Here is a 20,421-nt window from a genome sequence, read left to right as displayed (position 1 = left end):
TTCACGCTTAATCCAACGTTGCTTGGTAAACTTGATGGAGCGTCCTGATACATACCCTAATTAATATTGTCAGTCAATCTTTAACAACAGAAGAATTCGTTTATTCGGCTCTGGTTAATTAATCGTTGCTAACTTCTGCTTTGTAACCAATCAGAGAGCCCCACTGGGTTGAACGCCGTAATACGTCATTAATATTTATAAGCTACGCAAAGACGTCATTCGTGTGTTTTGCGTCATTACGTTTGAGTAACCCGGAAACACACACGGATATTGTAGAGCAGAAAGGCAAATATTGCAGACATTTATGCTGTAAAATCATCTGAAATCATGGCATAGAAAAGGTGTTTTATCTCCTAAAATCAGCGAAGACCTTGCAAACTCTTTTGGACAATGTTAAGAGTAAGGTATTTAAGGCTTTTAAACAAACATTTATGGATGTTTCAAGCTTAAGTCAAGTTGAATATCTCTCTCTCTCTCTCTCTCTCTCTCTCTCTCTCTCTCTCTCTATATATATATATATAGATATATAGATATAGATATATAATGTATTGATAGTAACCATGTGGCTTATTTCAGAAGTCAAGCTGACAGTCTGACATGATGATTTCTCCATTGGGTTCATCCAGAACATGTTGAAGAATGTCATTTTTGGTAAGAACTATTTTGGTACTAAACCATTGTTATTAACATTTATAGTCTATATAATGCACTTCTTGCATCATTTTTCTCTTTCCTCAGATGAACTATAGATTTCACTGGACCAAGAGCTGCAGGAGGATGATGATGATCTAGGATTATTTAGGATTTCTCCAGTCACCTGAAAACTTTTGTCCATCATGTTTGTGACAGCATACCTGGCATTTATAGTTTTGGCAGGACTGTGCGTGGCTTTAGAGATTGCAGCCCGTCGTCTCACCTCATTCCAGGCCACACAGACAGCTGTCGCCAATCCGGCATTCCAGCGTTTTCAGAAGCTCTTTCTGAAGGCGTATCTCCTGGCCCTCTGGGCCGACTGGCTGCAGGGACCTTACCTTTATAAACTGTATCGACATTACAACTTCCTGGAGTCTCAGATCGCTATCCTATATGTATTCGGTCTGGCTTCTTGCGTGCTATTTGCCCCAGTGGCCGGCTGGCTACCACAGTTTCTTGGGCGAAGACAGACGTGTCTCCTCTTCTGCCTGGCCTACTCTATCTGCTGCTTTACCAAGCTGTCACAAGACTATTTTGTGCTCATACTAGGACGTGTTCTAGGAGGCCTGTCCACCTCTCTGCTAACCACCACTTTTGAGGCCTGGTATGTGCACGGTCACGTTGACGTCCATGATTTTCCCAAAGAATGGATTCCTGTTACCTTCGGTAAAGTCGCAAATTGTAATCACGGACTGGCTGTTGGCGCCGGGCTGGTGGCGAATTTGTTTGCCGAATGGCTCGGGCTGGGGCCGGTCGCTCCGTTTCTTTTGGCGATCCCAAGCCTTGCCGCCTGTGCCTGGTTTGTGCTGTTCGAATGGGGTCAGGAGGACACACAGGAGGGCGCACACGGAGACAAGAACGCCCCCCTTCTCAACCCTCTAAACGCCCCCAAGTTGCAAATGTCAACGCGGGCCCGTTTCTGGCGTGGCTGTGTGGACGGCCTGCGCTGCTTGCTGTCTGACCGCCGCGTTATGCTTTTGGGTGGCGTTCAGGCACTTTTTGAAAGCGTTCTCTATATATTTGTTTTTCTTTGGACTCCTGTACTCGACCCACACGGCCCGCCGCTAGGAATCATTTTCTCCAGTCTGATGGCGGCCACCTTGGCCGGCTCCACGCTTTTCCGACTGGCCACGTCGGCCCCGTATCGACTCCAACCCGGTCACCTGCTCTGCTTAGCCGTTCTACTAGCTTTCTTCTCCTTCTTCATGCTGACGTTCTCCACTGTGCCCGGCCAGCCCCGGCCGAGGGAATCTCTTCTCGCCTTCCTTCTGCTGGAACTAGCCTGCGGGCTTTATTTCCCGGCGGTAAGTTTTCTCCAGGGCCGTGTGGTTCCCATGGAACGCAGAGCTGCCGTGCTGGCTTGGTTTCGTTTGCCTCTTCACCTCCTGGCTTGCCTGGGGCTACTGGCTCTTCACGGGGAGGTGTCGGGGGCCGGTGCGGGTGAGGCTGGCAGTGGCACCAGACACATGTTTGCAGGCTGTGCGGGGATGATGCTGGCCGCTCTGCTTGCTGTCGTCAGCCTTTTCACTGTGGGCAGGAATGATGCAGACCTCAGACTAGAGGGGACCAAATTAGAGGGAGAAATCTGAGTTGTAGAAAGACACTGGATTTCAATATAAGGACTGGGGTTATTTTTTTGTATGCTTTGTTTTCTTTATGAATGTTGTTTTAGTTAAACAAATGTATTTATGGGTAAAACTAATCAGAAAGAACATGGCTTTATTTTTCTTCTTCTAACTGCAATGTCAATAGTACCAATAAACACCTTCAAATCTGATTATGTTTGTACTTTTAAAAAAAGAAGAAGCAATCCATCCAGAAAAGCAATACCAGATTATTTAAATTAAAATATGTTTGGGTATTTTACACTTCATTTGAATATTGAATATGATCAGCAAATCAATTAAACGTTATTTTGCAATAAAGACTCATTTTAAATTTACATTGCAATTATGCATTTGGCAGATTCTTTTAAGCGATTTACATTGCATTAATGCATTCAAGGTAACGGTATAATTTTTTTTTAGCAATTCATGCATCAAACCTTGGCATTGATAACACTATGCTCTTACACTATGCAGAGTCCAATGCATTTCTTATTAAAAAAAAAAAAAAATAGGCATTTGTTTAATTTATTGAACAGCTGTTTTAGTACTAAATGAGATCATTTCTATATCTAGCTTGTGCTGCACACAGACCATACGAAAAGGTTAAGGTAAGCATTTTCATTTATTGAAATCGATGGCAACTGAACAAATTAAGGCTCATGAACAAACATCTTAGAAAGCACTGTAAATAAATGCATATTTTAAAAATATAAAAATAAAAATTACAAAATAAAATAATTTATTGTGAAGTCTAATGACCACAGATATCAATATATTTTTCATGTATTAATTTAACTTCCAGTCATTCCGTTTTAGCGTAGGGATCACCACTTATCTCAGTTTATATCCAACATTCCATAATAAGTGTATTTCTATGTGAGATTCGAGGTGTTGAGATATTAATCTCAGACGTACTGTACAGTTATAGTATTGAAAATGACTAACAGCAGTACATAAAATGAAATAATAGAGTATTAATACATCTGCACAGTTGTATATGGCTTGTGTGTGAGGTGATATAGAACTTCATATAATATTCAGTTATATTCTTGAGTTTGCTGGCAAACATTTAATGGTCTCACAGTTTTTTGGTAAGTCAAATTAAGATGACTTAAGAAGAAGATTGTACACAAACTCCTATTTTCTGAACATTACTGAAAACTTACAAAGAAAGAAAAAAAACTGTCATTGTCTTTGGCTATAAACCCATTGCATCAAACAGTTGCATGCTTAAAAATGGATATGCAAGTTTAAATGACCATTTGATTTTTATTATTAGCCTAGTTTCGTAACTGAATATAATGGTGTGTTTGTTTTCACACCAAATGTCCCAGTATCTTTTACACTCAGAACTGGCACTTCACATTCACATTTCTACACCACCAACATTTCAAGAAAGAAACTTTACTCATGCTGTGGTTTAGTAGACTTTTGAGAAATTGTGCTAGTGATAACAAAAACTAAAATGAAAAAAATTACATAGGAAAGAAAATGCTTAGATTGGCAGTCTTGTATGAGGAAAACATTCTGTTCTCTTTAGTGTTTTCTGTTTTTGCATTCTTGGTAAGATGTGTAATATTCTGAAGATTTAGGCCTGTGAAATGTTTGCTAGGACTGAAAATTGCGCAGCGTTGGATTCTGCTAATGAACAGTTTTTCACATGTAAATGTGCACTAAAAAGTGAATGAATGCTGACAAGTTTTGCAGAATAGTCTCATAATTTTGAGTCTTTTAAGTGCAAAGTGTTTGGAAACCCATCAATGGCTGATAATACAAAAAAAAAAGATGCTTAATTAAGAATTCAGGGTACTTTAAAGGTGCAGTAAGCTATTTCTGGAAAATTTCTGTTGCCAATCAGCAGTAGGGGGCGTATACACTCATGATGGGGGAGGGAAGAGAGAGAGGGAGATTTGAAGAAAGACTGCAGAAAGAGTAGGGCTGGGTTTTGTCCAAATTATCTTTTGATATCGATACCAATACCGATACCTTGACTTCAATACCGGTTCCTGAACGATACTTTTTTCGATACCACTTTTAAGAAATCTTTTAAGATTACATTACATATGACCTAATAAAACTTTATTTTTTTCAGCCTGATGACTTTTTTTTTACAGACTCAAAGGCCACTGGGGGACGGAGTATATGCCTCGCACTCAAACGCACACATAAAGCTTGCCGCAAAAAAATGGCAAAAGTAGCCTAATGATGTATGAATGAAGGGAGGGGTCTGTTTGTTTGGGTTGATATCAAATATCAACATTGTTTGGTAGGGGCTAGGTATCGATTCGATTCCGATTCACAATATCTCAATTTGATTCGATTCTTGATTCGATTCTCGATTCGATTCTCTGACTTCAGTGATTCCATTTTCACTGACCCCACCACTAAGAAAGTAATATATAAATGAAATAGTTATTGTTTTTGTTGTTTTTGACTATGTATCCTTGTATTTTAATAAATAAGGTTATGACACCCAAAATTTTAGATACCAGTAAAATTGAACAATTCTCGATTCCAATTTCGATACCACAGCTAAAACACTTTTAATACAAATTTCAAATCAAATGTAAAAATAACACTGCATATAATCTTCACTGTACAAATTAAATAAAAGTTCATCCTTATTAAAGTTACAAAAACGTTATTCAGTGAAGAACAGGGAGTGATTTCTTTGTCTTTTGTAGTTTGACTGACATAAGAACACTGCTGTCACTTTAAGACTAATGCAGGGATAAAATATAATGATACACATGCGTTCTAGCTCTACTGTTTACTTAAGCCATAACTGACTATGTTTACTTGTATACTCGTGTATACAAGTTTGTGTGAATTTGACCGTTTAAGTGCAGGGAGAACTCTTCACACTGTCTGAGACGTGCACCTGTGTTCGCTTCGGGTGTGTGCGCACACAAAACTTCTCACACAGCGTGCATGAGTTCTCTTTTGCTTAAATTGGCAAGGCTTGAAAATGTGAAAATCATAAACTTTCGAGACCATGCAGCACTGGCCCGATCAGGACACTGACAGTTCCTTCAACTGTCCTGAACATCTTTCACGCAGAGAGACGCACCTGCATCCGCCATGTTCAGCACTGAATGAATGACAGAGTCCCCTCTGTAACAACGTGCAAGGTAAATAAGAGGATGAAATCTAGTGGAGAAGATTATAAGATTAACATCAATCAAATATTGTTAAGTGTTTGCGGAAATATACAGAGATCGATTCGTGGAATCGAATCGAATCGAGAACATTTGTAAAAATGATTAAACGTACTTTTTTTTTTTTTTGCTCAGCCCTAGTGTTTGGCCCTGTCCCAAATGGAACCCTATGCCCTCGCGATCTTCCACTCCGTCCACTTTTGTGATGTAATGCCGCTTTGACCATCTAGTTGAAGTCTGCTGCGGAGCTTGCAGGCTAAGAAAATGTTTGCATCGAGGGGGCATATCGGCCGAAAAGACGGCGCTTGCGAGCACCCTTCTGAAACCTAAAATTACAAATGGGACACCCTACGGTCTTGAGGACTTAACAGAGACGCGCACGCGGAGGCCATTGTAAGTCCACAAGACCGCAAGTGCATATGAAGTGTGCCATTTGGGACAGGGACTTTCTCAGAAATTGCTTACTGCACCTTTAACAAACATTATTTTGGGATTTAAGTTTATAATACACTTTGGCCATTGTGCTATACCTTATAATCAAATACAGGTGTCCTAAATGTCAGAATGTGTAGTGTTCTGACATTTAAATCATAAAAACAAAAAAATGAAGGCATCAATTACCAGAGAAGGTGCTGTTAAGAATAATTCCTAGTCTTGGAATGTTCTCATTATATATTTATTTAAGTATTCACCCTAGTAAGTAATAGTGTTGACCTCTGTATATTGTCTTGATTTTCCTGCTCTCGTAAAACAGTTACCGAAAAGTTCAACCATCGCACAGATACACAGACACAAAACACTACAAGAGCACATTCACTACATGTATTTCTTTTTTAAAAACCAATAGGCAAAATAGCCCATCCCCCCGAGAGAGCCCATTAAGAAGGACGCCCCAAAGAAGGACGGCGGCTTCTTTTTTACCATTCGGAATGCATTGGGTAGAACTGCCGAGAGCAGGGTCGTGTGGATGTCCCCCAACACCTTGCGGAAAGCGTAGCGCTTCTGAACCCGCTCAAAAAACGACTGCAGGTTCGGCCGGCTCCCGTCCTCCCAGTATTTCCTTGAGAGTCCCAAGAACTTGAGCCTGTGCAATGTGGCTCCAAGATAAATATCAGCTAGTGTAAAAGTAGGTCCACAAAGCCATAATTCACATTTTTGACCTGTGTAGACAGGAAAGACAACTTGTAGATGTTCTTGAAAAAATAAGATCATAAAACAGCAGTTCTCAAAGCTAATGTTTCTAATGTAAACGAACACAGAATGACAAATGTGAATTCTTGTGATTTACATGAGATAAACAGGAATAACATCAAGAAAAATAAATAAAGATCATGTTTAAAAATACTTATTTTTTAATAATAAAATCCAATAAAATAACATTGTTTTAATTAAAGTAACCTTTGAAATATTTTAATTTCATTTTTATTAATGTTCTTTTGTCTTAATAAAATAAAATACAAAATACTTTTAAACATGATTGTAATGGTTAAAATATTAAAGTAAGGTTATTAAATAAGGTGATTTTATTTTATTATGGTTATATATATATATTTTTTTAATAATGCTGTTTTTTAAAGGGATATTTCACCGCTGGAAAGATGAATGTGCATTTAAATTGGGTCATTTATGTAGTAGAAATGTGAAATTATTTTAGAAGTTGGTGCCTTCTAGAATGAGAAAAGCCAGAAAATGTATTTTTGGCTCATGTGGATGAAAGACAGCAACTCCCAGAATGCACTTGCTTCGCTGCCCTACGAGGCCACTCCCAAGCCACGCCTACTGGTTACAGAGGGCAGTATTGGAAGAAATGATACATCTAGGCTACTAGTTGACTCTATGGGCGGGTTGAAAACATGCGGAACGAGCTCCTACTACTGGCTGTAGTCTCTCGTCTCTGGCCAAAAAAGCCTCCGATGACACAAAATGACGATTTTTGCGTCATCAGAGTTTTTTTTCCAGACACACAGTACAGAAATCTCTGGTCTCAGGGGGACATGAGGGAGGGAAGCACGGTCATTCAAAAATACTACCGGGTTTCTACTGATACAAAGCTTAATGCTAATCGGTGAAGTATCCCTTTAAAATAATATAAATTTTAATTATTTAATTTTAAATTTATTTTATTTGTTGAAATTAAGAGAAAAAAAAAAAATGTTAACAAAAAACATACCTTGATATTCCAGTTTTCTTTTCTCCAGCTCTGCCTCTACTTGGTCTAGCACCATTGCCAACTCTCCAATAATTTTTTTCAGGTAGTTCACATTGTCGTGGTCTAAGATCTTAGCCTACCAAATGTAAGTATTTAAGATCATGACAAGCTATTATTTCATTTTCAGATTAAGATATGACTGCACATAAGATATGCATGTAAAACTGCTAGCTTACCATGAGCTTTTTCTGCTTGGAGAGGTATGGCTCTGTCAGTTGGGGTTCCTCATGGTCCAACTTCATCAGTTCAGATGCTGCATTGGCCAAATGTCCTGAGAGAAATCAGAGCAGAATGTCTATGTCAGTAAGAGAGCTTTCATCTGGTTACATATTTACACAGTGGTGTAGTCTACGTGATAAGCAGGTATACGCCGTATACCCACTAGAAAAGGCCAAGGATTTCCGTATACCCACTTAAAAAAAGCGTGAGGACGCATCGCAGAACTGCTATGAGTTACTTCACGAGAATTTCACCATTTCATTTGATAAAACTATCGTCATTCATTCGTTTCATATACACACAGAAACTGTAATGTCTTTACGACAACCTGTCAAAATAAAAGTTCGGTATAACTTGAAGAAATTATAACAGAAATATATTACTATTGCACAGTAGAGTATACTTCAAGTAGGCCTAATAATAATAATAATAATAATAATAATAATAATAATAGTTTATTAAAACACACAGAAACTCAAATGTCTACAACCCACCAAAATAAAAGTTCGGTCTAACTCAAAGAAATTAGAAAGAAATTGCACAGTAAAATGTATTTTAAAATTATACTACTACTACTACTACTACTACAACTAATAATAATAATAATAATAATAATAAAATCTATTAAAACGTTATTTTAAGGGAATATCACACAAGTTTTCATACATGTTTTAATTTAAACAGTAAACTTGCCAAAACAATAACACCATTTTTTTTCCAAAATATATATAGGTATATTACAGTATACTCACTACAAAAAACTAGACTACACCACTGTATTTACATCATAAAACCCCAGAAATCTGTAAAGTTCCCCAGATATTGTAGCCTTAGGAATTCCTTCGTGATGAGATATGTGTACAATAGTTAATACTGTAACTGTCGTGTGGCACACTGTGAACTGGCACTATTTTTCTGCAAAGTTTTAATGTTCCTGACAAGCAATTAAGGGATTTAATAAGACTTTACACATAAAATCAAAGCAGTGACTGTGATAAAGAACACCTATCAAACAGACTCCTTCCAAGTTGTAAACCATAAAAGAGATTTATTTGCAATTATGCTGGGTTTCCATAACAATTTATTATGCTGCAGTAGATTGGCTGGACCAACTCTTGGCTTGATTTACATTACACTGGCACATTACGTAATAGGTGAGCATTGCGGGTTTACACTGGATTTAATATCGATGAACTCAGGGCAACAGAGCATTAGAGCATTTTAGTGAAAGGATGTCACTTTACAGTCAACATTTGAGACAGCAATTTGCTTCAAAACGTGAAATCTGAGAAATAAAAGAATTCCCAGACTAAGCAGGTTTCGCAAAGAAACAGAATTTGCTTTCTACACACTTAAAAATAAAGATTCCAAAAATGGGTTTGGTTAATAATTTATTTCAATGGTCCACTTTAGACATTCTGCTAACTATAAATAACTTTGCAACTGCATGTCGACTAACTCTCATTAGAGTATAAGCAGACTGTAGTAAACTGTTAGGTGTTAGGGTTAGGGTTAGTAGAATAAATTGACATGATATTGCAAAGTCACTTATAGTCCGTAGTAAGTTTCTTTTTTGTAAATGTGCAGAACATTTTAATTAGAGATGTGCCCGAAGATGAATACTGTGTTCGGAAAGGAAAGGAGGCATTCTACGGAGCCTCTAAAGGGACATGGTGATGGAAAAAATACGAGATGGGAGGAAAAAATATATTTCAGTGCTTTTGTGTTCTCTCAGGATTATACAGTTGTGTAATTTTATTGTATATAATTTGTGGGCATCAGGGAGCCACTATCAATATGCAATGTTCTGAAATCGCTTTTGAATGAACGCTCGCTGTTTACTTTGACTTTTTCAAATTTGCGATCACACATACTCTGTGTATAGGGAGCGTCAGTACTGACCACACATTTTACAAGATAAGATATTTCTCAATGACGCTCAGGATCTGCTGCACATTAAATCCTCTGACAGCGTCCTCTCTCCTTTCTATCTTTGTGTGATAAGTGACATCTGATGTACTGTAATGTAACTGACTACTGTAGCAAGCCTAAGTATGACCTTTTAGGGGCTCCGTAGTGTGTGTTACTCATTGTTCGTGCCTTTCCGAATTCGGAATTAGGTTTTTAAATAAATTCAAAATAAATATTTTAAATCTAATTTGAAAATTCCAAAGAACCTTTTCCCCCTATGAAGAAACTTTTGTCCAATGGAAAGGATCGATGGATGTTAAAGGTCCTTTATGGAACCATAGATGTCAATAAATTGATGCCATAGATGCCTTTATTTTTAAGAGTATACATATTTCACAAAATAAAATACATTCTTTGCATTTTTGTACAGCATCTCTAGAATTAATGGTGCACTGAATTGTAGCATCACTTACTACGTATTTCAGCGGTGGCGTACTTTGGGATCATGGAGTCAATTGTGAGTTCAGGATGCAGGATGCATCCATGTGTGTAAGCATCCATGGGCAGTCCATCCAGCAGCTCACGGTACTGCTGTACCCTTTCATACATCGGAGTGCCTTCATCCGGAATCAGCTGGGCTACTGTGTCTGAAAGAACAAAGAACACACACACAAAGTATTTTAATATACATTAATATACCCACGACTATTCTGATCTGGCTATATATCCTGGCCAGAGAGGTGTGAATGTGTGCAGGGTTAGACAAAACATGAATGGAGAAATTCTGAGGCACATATGAGCAAAAATATCAGATTTGGGCCACTTTTGCCTGCAGTGAAGAAAATAAAGATATCAGACCGGATGGATGCTTAGAAGTTGTGAATAAACATCAGTTAGCATTTTAGAGTCTTCTCTAAATAAAAACATATGGCATGGTCTTAAAAAATAATTACTAAAACACTGAGTTTTAGAAATATCATCTTCAAATGTGAAATAGAACATGATAAGACGTAAGGTTTTAGGTGCAATTAGTTTCTAAACAGCAACAAGGTCAATTTAGTTGTCATAGGTCAATTTTGTGAAATTTGATGGACTGTCATCTATTTTAGTTTGGATATGCCATTTTTTTCTTTTTTTTCTTAAAAGGGGGTGCATGTTAACATGTGCACTTTTCCAAATTGGTCAATGATTCACCTCTCATACAAAAACAAACATATATATAAAGTCAAAATCAAAGTTTGGCTGGTCAAAGTTCTTGCCCCTTTTGGTAGATACCCTTTTTTTTTTTTTTGCAAGCCACTGATATTAAGATGAATGAAAAATGTTAACAGAAAGCTTTTTTAGATATTATAGACATCTTTGTCTCTTGGTGACCAATCTCTAGACTGAAGAAGTCAGTCAGATAGAGAATAAAAACAAAGGGGTATCCCATTTTACACTGCTCTGCACCTTCAGCATGCTGACCTGCAGCTCTCCAAGCTCACTGTGGAAGATCAATTCATCCGATAAAAACAATATCAAAATATCTCTCTGTTTCTCTAGCACACAAACAGCTGAAATATGCCATATCACCAAGACAAACAACATGAAAATCTGCATTGTCACTAAGGGGCTGTTTACAGGACACCATTTTCAAACGGAAAACTTTTAATGCGTTTTGGCTGTTCATTTGGGGCTTCATTTGGGACCTGAAAACACACACTTATGAAAACAAGTTTCAAAGTGCAATTTTTGAAAACAATACCGTTATCGTTTCTGTGTTAACTATAAAAACGCAAATTTGTGAAAACGGTGACGTCATGCGCATGCATATTACGCGTTCAGTCTATAGGCACGTATTGTTTCTTTACAAAATGACATCGCCAACTACTGGCCTGGCATAAATAATACAGCAGTTAAACTCATTAACACCATCCACAACAAAAGAAAAAGAGAATCATACTGTAAATATGTTAAGCAGGTTTTTACATGTCATGCAAATGATTTATGTACTATATTTATACATTCAGAGTATTAGGCTTTATTTGAGTGTCTGCAATGCACTAAATATTAAACTTTTGCATTTACTTTAGCCTGAAACATTTAACATATAGACTCAATTTGAATTTAGTTTTTTAAACAATTTTCTTTTTTTATAAGATTCAAAATATATTTTTGGTCAAAGATCAAATGTGCAAATTTTAGTCAGATAGTCAGTGTTCAAAATGAAAATCAAGTTTCATGTAACAGATTTATGACATTAATTAAATGGTAATACATTTGTGTTGAAAACACTCCCACACTCGAACTGTGAAGACATTCAAAATGACACATAGTCATGCAACTGTGTGTGAGAGAAAATGTAGTGCACTACAGTTGATAGTGATTTAGTGCTTGCATTGCTTAGGCATATCTTTAACTTTCTACACACATATGGCAACAAGAAGAAGAGTGCATATTTGACTAACACTGAGGATGGGCTCTGCTTTTAACAGCAATTTTCAAGGAATAAATGATAATGAATACAATTTGAGATTGTAGAATCTCCAAAAATATACAAATATATTATCATAAAAAAATACACGAATTTAGTTAGAGAAGAAATGTTTACTGCCTGTAAAAAAATTTACCTGTAATATTATTGGTAATTTTGTTTATTTGCATTTTTTTATTATTTTTTATTATTATTTACTAATTTGTGTCAACAAAAAATATAATATATATATATATATATATATATATATATATATATATATATATATATATATATATATGTAAAAAAAGAAAAATGCATACCATAGAGCAGGGGTGTCCAATCCTGCTCCTGAAGAGCCACTGTCCTGCAGAGTTCAGCTCCAATCCCAATTAAACACACCTGAACCAGCTAATCAAGCTCTTGCTAACTAGGGCTGTGTCCGAAATCGCCCTCTCTACCCTTAAATAGAGCACTATGTAAGGGGACAGCCATTTGTAGTGGTGTCTGAAACTATAGTGGACATTATCAAGTGCACTCATTCAATCCCACAATGCACTGCAGTAACGAGTATCCAACAGATGTATGCTCAACCGCTAGAGAATACCCATAATGCACTGTCAGGGTCGTGCGCTAAATGAATCCCGCGTCTCGCCAGAAGATGGCGCCCACAGATGAATCATCCATTTTCCAAACCACTGGTCCAATGTGGCTATGGCGTAATATCATACAGGTATACATTCCTTTTTAATTGATAATTATTATTTTTTATAAAAGTTTATCCATGCTAGTTTCCACAACAGAGTTTAAAATAAATCTTATCATTACTACTGGAGCTGCTTCAGTTTATTAATTATTAAACACAACTATGCAAAACGGTAGGCACTCGGTATCCGAATTCGCTAACTCGTTTTCATTCACTCCAACAAGTGGACTTTAGTGGACTAATGTAGGAAATGGTGAATGAGGGTAAATGCGATTTCGTACACAACCTTGGGCAGAAACTTCCAGGCAGGTGTGTTGAGGCAAGTTGGAGCTAAACAATGTATAGGACAGTGGCCCTCCAAGAGCAGAATTGGACACCCCTGCCATAGAGCGTAACAGTAACAAGCAAGGTATCTTTCTGCAGTCATGAGTAAGTGGTTTGTCAGCCATACCTCCGACAAAGTTGGTCTCTATATAATCAATGATTTGGTTGTAGTCACTGACGATAGTGTCTCCGTGGATGAAAACTGGCACTTCCTCCCCTAGGTTGAGCCTCATGAACCAAGGCTCCTTGTGCTCAGTGAGAGGCATACTGACATCCCGTTCTTCACACAGCAACCCTTTCTCATTGATCACCAGACGCACCTGCCAGAAAACACACACATGACATCATCATGACATCATGCTGCCTCAAGACGGAGAGTTTTAGAATTTTGAAAAAGAAAATGCTGTCATTAAAACTAAATATCAAATACTAGAAAATTCTTTGTTTTGCAGTTCAGCTTTACATTTTCAGTAGTATTCTTTGCTGATAAAAAATCTGAAATGAAGACAACTGTATTAAATAAAAGCATTCTCCCAGTGGTCTGAGACATTTGGTCCCACTTCATGTCGGTTACGTACAACGCAAACCAGTTGAGAGATTTTCCACTGTAGTTTTTTTCAATGTTGTATCTATTTGACAATCATTAAAAACAAGTTTGGAAGGCATTCAGGTTTTAATTAAATGTCTGGCTGGCCAGCTGTAAGAAATTAGATTAATAAAACATAAGATTGCTTTTATCACTGTGTAATTCTAAATTTGTTGTTGTTGTTGTTGTTGTTATTATTTGGCTCTAAACATTGATATCTTACTTTTTACTCTATGCAAGTTTTAAACTGCCTGTTTGTATAAAAAAGTGACTCTCTACACTGGAAAAAAGTTTCAAAGGCCTTCTAGAACCCTCAATTTTAAAGAACCAGATATGCCAAAAAGGTTTTAAACAAGGATAAATGTCTTAAACGATTGCAGAATACTTTCATGTTAATTTTTCAAGTGATGAAGTATGTTTCCAAGCTGCTAAATTCATAACATTGAATTAAAATGAAAAATTAATTCAAACTAAATCCATAAAATGTTCCTATGATGGGAACCCCTAAAAGGTTCATTATATAAAGCGCCTGACAGAATCCTTTAAGATTCTATATAGAACCTTTTCTTTTAAGCGTTAAAGGTCTACTGCAGTAACTATAGCAACTATGCATATAGAAACTATATTAATAAAACATAACATGGGAATATGGGAAAAAAGCCTTGCTGTCTGTTCAGAGATTTTGTATCCTGAGCCCTGACATTCTGGCATTAAGCTAAACAACACAATATGATTCAGATAGTTATTTAAAGAGAACATATAGGCTACTTGCTTAGTATACAATAGGCATCCGGTTTAAGTAGCATTAAAGGACAAATCCAGTGAAAAATGAACCTAGGGGTAATTAACACATGGTTACCGAGTCGATCGTTCCCTGCGATGCGTTTTCATAGTCGAGTCACGAACGCCGTGCTACGTTAGATTTCACTATGTGTAATTCCTATCGACCAGCTCACTTAGCACGGCGTTCGTGACTCGATTAGTTGAGACTGTTTTCCAAGATGACGCCTGTCTGTAAACGCGTAATGTACTGTCTTTATAAAGTATCTTCTTATTAAACTGTCTGTACACTTACAAAGTTCTCAATGCTTCAGTTTGCATGTAGGGACCCTCATTATGCTACCGTGTTAGTGTGAGGCTATTTTGAGCCTTGTTAGTGGTATTAACTAGCGATTTACTTTTACTTACTCTGTGCCCCATATACTAGTGTTATGAGCTAATCTGTTTTTAAAGATAAAACTCTTTACATTCGATTTTCATGAAAACGCATCGCAGGGAACGATCGACTCGGTAACCATGTGTTAATTACCCCTAGGTTCATTTTTCACTGGATTTGTCCTTTAAAGATACAATCCTGTCTCATTCTACAAAACCAGATTAATCGATCGAGGAAAAACAAGGAGCGCTGCGCTGACTGATGAGTGAAAAGCATCAATCAGAAGCTTGAGCAATGCCAGGTTGCTTTCAGCTTTGACTGTGCTGAGGACTGGGAAGTGTTGAAAAGCCAATAGACACATCTGATAAAGCACTTCACAACAACTGTGCGATGTCTGAATTTTAACAGACACAAAGTAATCAACTGGGAAAGGCTCAGCCAGCATTAGCCTACAGCTCGCCATCTTGCTAGTTCTCACACCAAAACATGCGACAATGCGCTGTCAATGGGTTACGTTCGATATGAAAGTCTCAGCATTAAAACTTTGTACATTTTATTATGAAATTCAAACAATAAATACCGTTTTGGCAATCTTAATGTCGCTGTAGAGCCTCAGTTCAAGCGAAGCGGTGACCCGATCTTCACTGATATCTACCTCAATACTACTAGTTACAGTACAAAATAAACATGAATTAACATCAGATGGTATGTTGAAAGAACCAGTACAACTTACTGAAATGTATCGTGTCTCATGTAGTCGCTCAATCAGTGTGTCGTCAACCACCACGGATAAAACATTGTAAACAACGAGTCAGGTAAGGTTACATTTACATCAGAAAAGCCATTCATTGACCATAAACTGTAGCCTAGTTAGCGAGAAAAATATACACTTAATGTACACTTATTACATATTCATTATATTTTTACTCAAATACCATTACAATGTATTATCATAATGTTATTATTATAAAAAGAGCCTTATATGCAATTGTCTACAAATCAGTTATTAATTAACCTTTAATAATAATGTGCCAGCTGACAGGCTTCCCTGTGTAGTTTATAACATTAGATTTTTTTTCCTTGAGGAAAATGTATATGTACTATATCCATGTATATACAAATGAGTATTGAATCGACATTGAAATAGAATCGCAAGCTCATGATTTGAATCACTCACTCCAAGCTGAACTCAAAAGTTAGCAGCCCCGGCTTAACCTTTTTACAGCTTCATCAAGAAGATACATTGATTCAATGCCATTCATCACAAAACAAACTCACAACAAGGCAGTGATATTGGAAGGTCAGCAGCACCAATCTATTTTCTGAGATGACAGGGCTGTTTTGAGGCTCATCTCCAGTAAATGTTCTCCAATTAATATTTCTATAAAAAGGGAGTCAAAAAGTAATTGGCATCAAGAGAAAAACTCAGTGGTGTGAAGCTTTCCCATGTTTAACTGTATTTCTCAGTCTGCTGGTAAGTAAATAGGAGATGGATTTTGGCAGGTTATTGATTTTTTGCTCAGCTTTCCATGTGTGTCTGTAACTACTGTAATCAGCAAAATGAATCACTTTGCGATCTGAGCCTCACCAGTATTTTGGTCAATTTAATATTGTTGTCAGGTGTCAGGTTTAGCTTAGGTAACACGTGACATTCATTCAAATCATGCAAACAGCAACAGCAGGCTGACTGTGGAGAGAGGCATCTCTTGAACAACAAATAATAAGCCTCACACCTGGTGTGTTATTCCACCAAATATGGGGCCTTTTCCATTTTTCCAGTGATTTTTTAAAATAAAAATCTTATTAGAATAAACAATTTATCAGACAAAGAATGTCTTTAAGTCTTAAGAAATTGCATTGTGGCATCTCATGCTACGTTTAACATTTAATATATGTTGGAATTTGCAATGCCTTTAAAAAAGGGTTGACGGTCACATTTAGCCATTTAGCCTCATAGCCTCAAGGTCATGACACTACAAGGTGTTTACTAGAAAGACAAAAGACAGCTTAACGCTTATACATACATATAGGCCTATATATGTTTCTAGTTAATATATATATATGTGTATCAGTGTATATATACAGTGTACACACACACACAGTTTGATTGGAAAACATTCTATCATATTTCATATCCATATAATAGTGTGTGTTTGTGTAAATGTGTGAAATGAATATTGTATTTATTTATATTTATATATATGTTACCGGCAAAGTGTGTAATCCGGCATTCTATAGAATGCCTAGGTAATGTATAGAATTAGGTAATGTATTTTTTGCAAAAAACATCAGGAAGTCTATACATTGCCTAGGCATTCTATACAATACCGGGATTTCACACTTTGCCGGTAACATATACATGAATGTATTTATTTCTAAATTATGTATTTATTGATATTTAAAATATGCACAAATGTATAGAATACATATAAATATATATAGACTAAACATTTAAAGCAATAATATATATGCGCAATTTGATTTGAAAAAATACTATATCATTTTGAATTAGATTGTGCATATATATATATATATATATATATATATATATATATATATATATATATATATATATATATATATACACCTGTGTGTGTATGTGTGTATTAAATATATATATATATATATGAAGAGTTCAGATGCAAAAGCCTCTAAGTGCCATCTGAAATTTTCTTCTAGAATGATCATTTTTATCAAGCTTGTATATTTAAGTTCAGTAATTTCACTTAAATGGCAATGCAAATTACCTATTAATTGTCATTTAAGTGAAATTACTTAACTTAAATATACAAGCTTTATAAAAATGAAAATTTCAGATGGCACTTAGAGGCTTTTGCATCTTAACTCTTCATATATATATAGGCTATATATATATATATATATATATATATATATTATAGTGTGTGTTTGTATACATGTCTCATATTTATTACATATATATTTGTCATATATATTTATTACATTAAAATGTGCATATATGTAAACATTTCATAATTATAATATATAATACAGCAGGAAGGAGATGAAAACACTGGCCAAAGAGAATTAAAAATAAGATAAATGTACTCTTTTTTTGTTTGTTGCTGATATGTTAATAAAAATGCCTATAATAACCCATTAAAAGTTGGTGCCAGTTTTAATTGTTAAAGTCATTGTATACACGTTCATGAAGGACACATAAGACCCTGACTGAAATGTGCACGAAGCAATTGACAGCAGAATACGAAATCACCGTTTGTTTTTCACAAAGCTCCATCATTTTAATTAATAATTTAGAGTTCCATCATCCTCCAGAGCAAAGCAACACGCAACTCTTCAACAATAGCTTTGTGCCCGTTATATACAGTAAAATCCGCTATTTGTTTGCCCATAAATCAATCTGATAGACATATGCATTAAACTGATCGATGATATTGGGATGCGGTTTACTTAGAGCCAGTCAAGTCAAAATGTTCCATCTTCTGCTGAGGTTTCGTAATGTCTTCACACAGGACGGAACAGACAGGTAGGCCAATAAAACACGCGTCCACCCAGAGAAAGCGCAATATTATCTGTCTGGCAATACTGGTCCCACTGCATAGTATAGGTTCACCCACCATTTTCATGCTGTGTTTTTCCTTACCTTTTGAGAGCTGAAGGACTGAGTCCAGTGATACAGAACGAGCCGGTCTTTGTTGTATGGCTTGTGTTCTATCGTGGGCTCTTGACTCTCCTCTCCGTCTGTGATTTTACCATCTTCATCCATGGCTGATATGGGCCACCAGCTACAGTTGGTGGGAGTAACATTGTTGGAAGACGCCATGACAGAGGATTCTGTGCGTGTGAGAGAGGAGCAGAGAGAGAGGGAGAGGGAGAGAGAGAGAGGGAGAGAGAGAGAGGGAGAGAGAGAGAGAGAGGGAGGACGAGCGCCTGGAGGTTTCAGCACCACGAACAGGGGTAGCCTATCATCCACACCATCGGCAGCCGCACTTTCGACCTGCTCATTTATTCTGTTTGTCCGCGATAAATGTATAGAAGGGTTCATGCAAAATAAGCATTTCAGAGATCTAGTTCAAAATGCACAAATGTCATATTTGTTTTCATGTTGGTTATTTTCCCTTACAGCTTATTATTATTATTATTATATACACATTATTACAATAATACACAATAATGTGTATAATATTATTATTATACACATTTATTATTATATTTTAAAAAGTCACGACACAGTCATGAGGGTATGCAGGGGTCTTCTCTGTGATGTAATTGCATATTGGTTACACAACACTGATTTGAACAACATTGAAATATTTTTAAATTTTTTTTTGTCTTTATTACAATATGATCCCTGAATGGTGAACCGTCTAAACATTAGCCTATTTTACTTTAGATAATAACAAATAATGAAAAAAATGAAACATGCCCATCATAGAAGAGGTGTGTTCAAGTAACTTTCTGTATGAATGGCATTTTAAGGTTTTTTTTTTTTTTTTTTTTGTTAATAACTACTAGCCTAATAATAGGATACAACACATGTTTTTAAAAATGCAAAATAAACTGACTGTGAAATATTGGTCTCAAACGATGTGGTGTGTTCTGTTAAATTAGGGTGACCATATTCCAGGACATGTCCGGCCAGGATTTCGAGATCGCCCAAAATATCCAGGATACGGCTTTTGCTTTCTCGTCGCCATATTCATTTTGTTTACATGCACACCTTTTGATTCAGTAGGACTGAATTAATTCCGATTGGTGAATCTGAATGTAGTGTTTACATGAACGTTAAACAAGTGATCGGTTGATGTGCGTTTTAGCATTGCTAAGAAAATTCCTGTGTTTTCGTCTTGATCGGGATCCGTGTGAAGCAGAATGCATGACCTGCAAAGCTGGCACGTATGTGTCAGTGTCAAATAATGTAATAATGTAAACATAATGAATGGTGACTGTAGAAAGCAAAAGCCGAATCCCGGGCATTTTGGGCGATCTCAAAAGCCTGGCCAGACATGTCCTGGTTAAACAGGACGTATGGTCACCCTAGTTAAATAAAGATTGAGGCCCTTTTGGAGTGTACAACAGCTAAAGTGCATGGCGCCACTAGAAAGACAATACAATTTTGGTTGGACCTTACTGAGACTTTGAGATCCTATATTGTTTTGGTCAAAATGTTATTTTAAGTTCTTGTCATGTTTATGTGTGGTACTTATGGTTATGGGCGGATCTGGCTTTGTTGTAAATAGTTATACGCACAAAATGTTTCATAAATAAAGAATCACAAAAAAATAAAGATTGAGTAAGAATGATTATTTCTGTAATTACATCTGCCAACTGCAATACTAAATATAAACCAGCAGATGGCGCGGTTTCCCTCCACGCATGTTAAATCTCTTCTGTGAAATCAAGTGGAGCTCATTCAGTTTC

General features: G+C 36.5%; 2 protein-coding genes across 4 annotated transcripts; one reads left to right on the top strand and one right to left on the bottom strand.

Moving 5' to 3' along the window:
• The first annotated feature begins 238 nt into the window (after positions 1-238).
• Positions 239-2,470, top strand: mfsd5 (major facilitator superfamily domain containing 5). 2 transcript variants are annotated; one of them, XM_084099076.1, is made up of 3 exons: positions 239-399; positions 577-651; positions 739-2,470. In XM_084099076.1, exon 3 carries the CDS (start codon positions 837-839, stop codon positions 2,280-2,282), a length of 1,446 nt encoding a protein of 481 aa, XP_083955202.1. In that variant the 5' UTR covers positions 239-399; positions 577-651; positions 739-836; the 3' UTR covers positions 2,283-2,470. The 2 variants fall into 2 exon arrangements, with proteins under 2 accessions (XP_083955202.1, XP_083955201.1); XM_084099075.1 differs by having other exon boundaries at positions 258-404.
• A 3,117-nt stretch (positions 2,471-5,587) lies between these two features.
• Positions 5,588-18,848, bottom strand: gdap1l1 (ganglioside induced differentiation associated protein 1-like 1). 2 transcript variants are annotated; one of them, XM_084098952.1, is made up of 6 exons: positions 18,644-18,848; positions 13,407-13,599; positions 10,271-10,444; positions 7,844-7,938; positions 7,629-7,743; positions 5,588-6,618 (listed from the first exon to the last, which is right to left on the bottom strand). In XM_084098952.1, the coding sequence occupies exons 1-6, from the start codon at positions 18,821-18,823 to the stop codon at positions 6,275-6,277; spliced, it is 1,101 nt and encodes a 366-aa protein (XP_083955078.1). In that variant the 5' UTR covers positions 18,824-18,848; the 3' UTR covers positions 5,588-6,274. The 2 variants fall into 2 exon arrangements, with proteins under 2 accessions (XP_083955078.1, XP_083955079.1); XM_084098953.1 differs by lacking the exon at positions 18,644-18,848 and adding an exon at positions 15,755-15,886 and having other exon boundaries at positions 6,127-6,618.
• Positions 18,849-20,421: the final 1,573 nt, after the last annotated feature.

Source organism: Abramis brama (genome assembly GCF_963993115.1).
Source record: "Abramis brama genome assembly, chromosome: 22".
Lineage (NCBI taxonomy): Eukaryota > Metazoa > Chordata > Actinopteri > Cypriniformes > Leuciscidae > Abramis > Abramis brama.
This window is presented reverse-complemented; position numbering and strand designations above follow the sequence as displayed.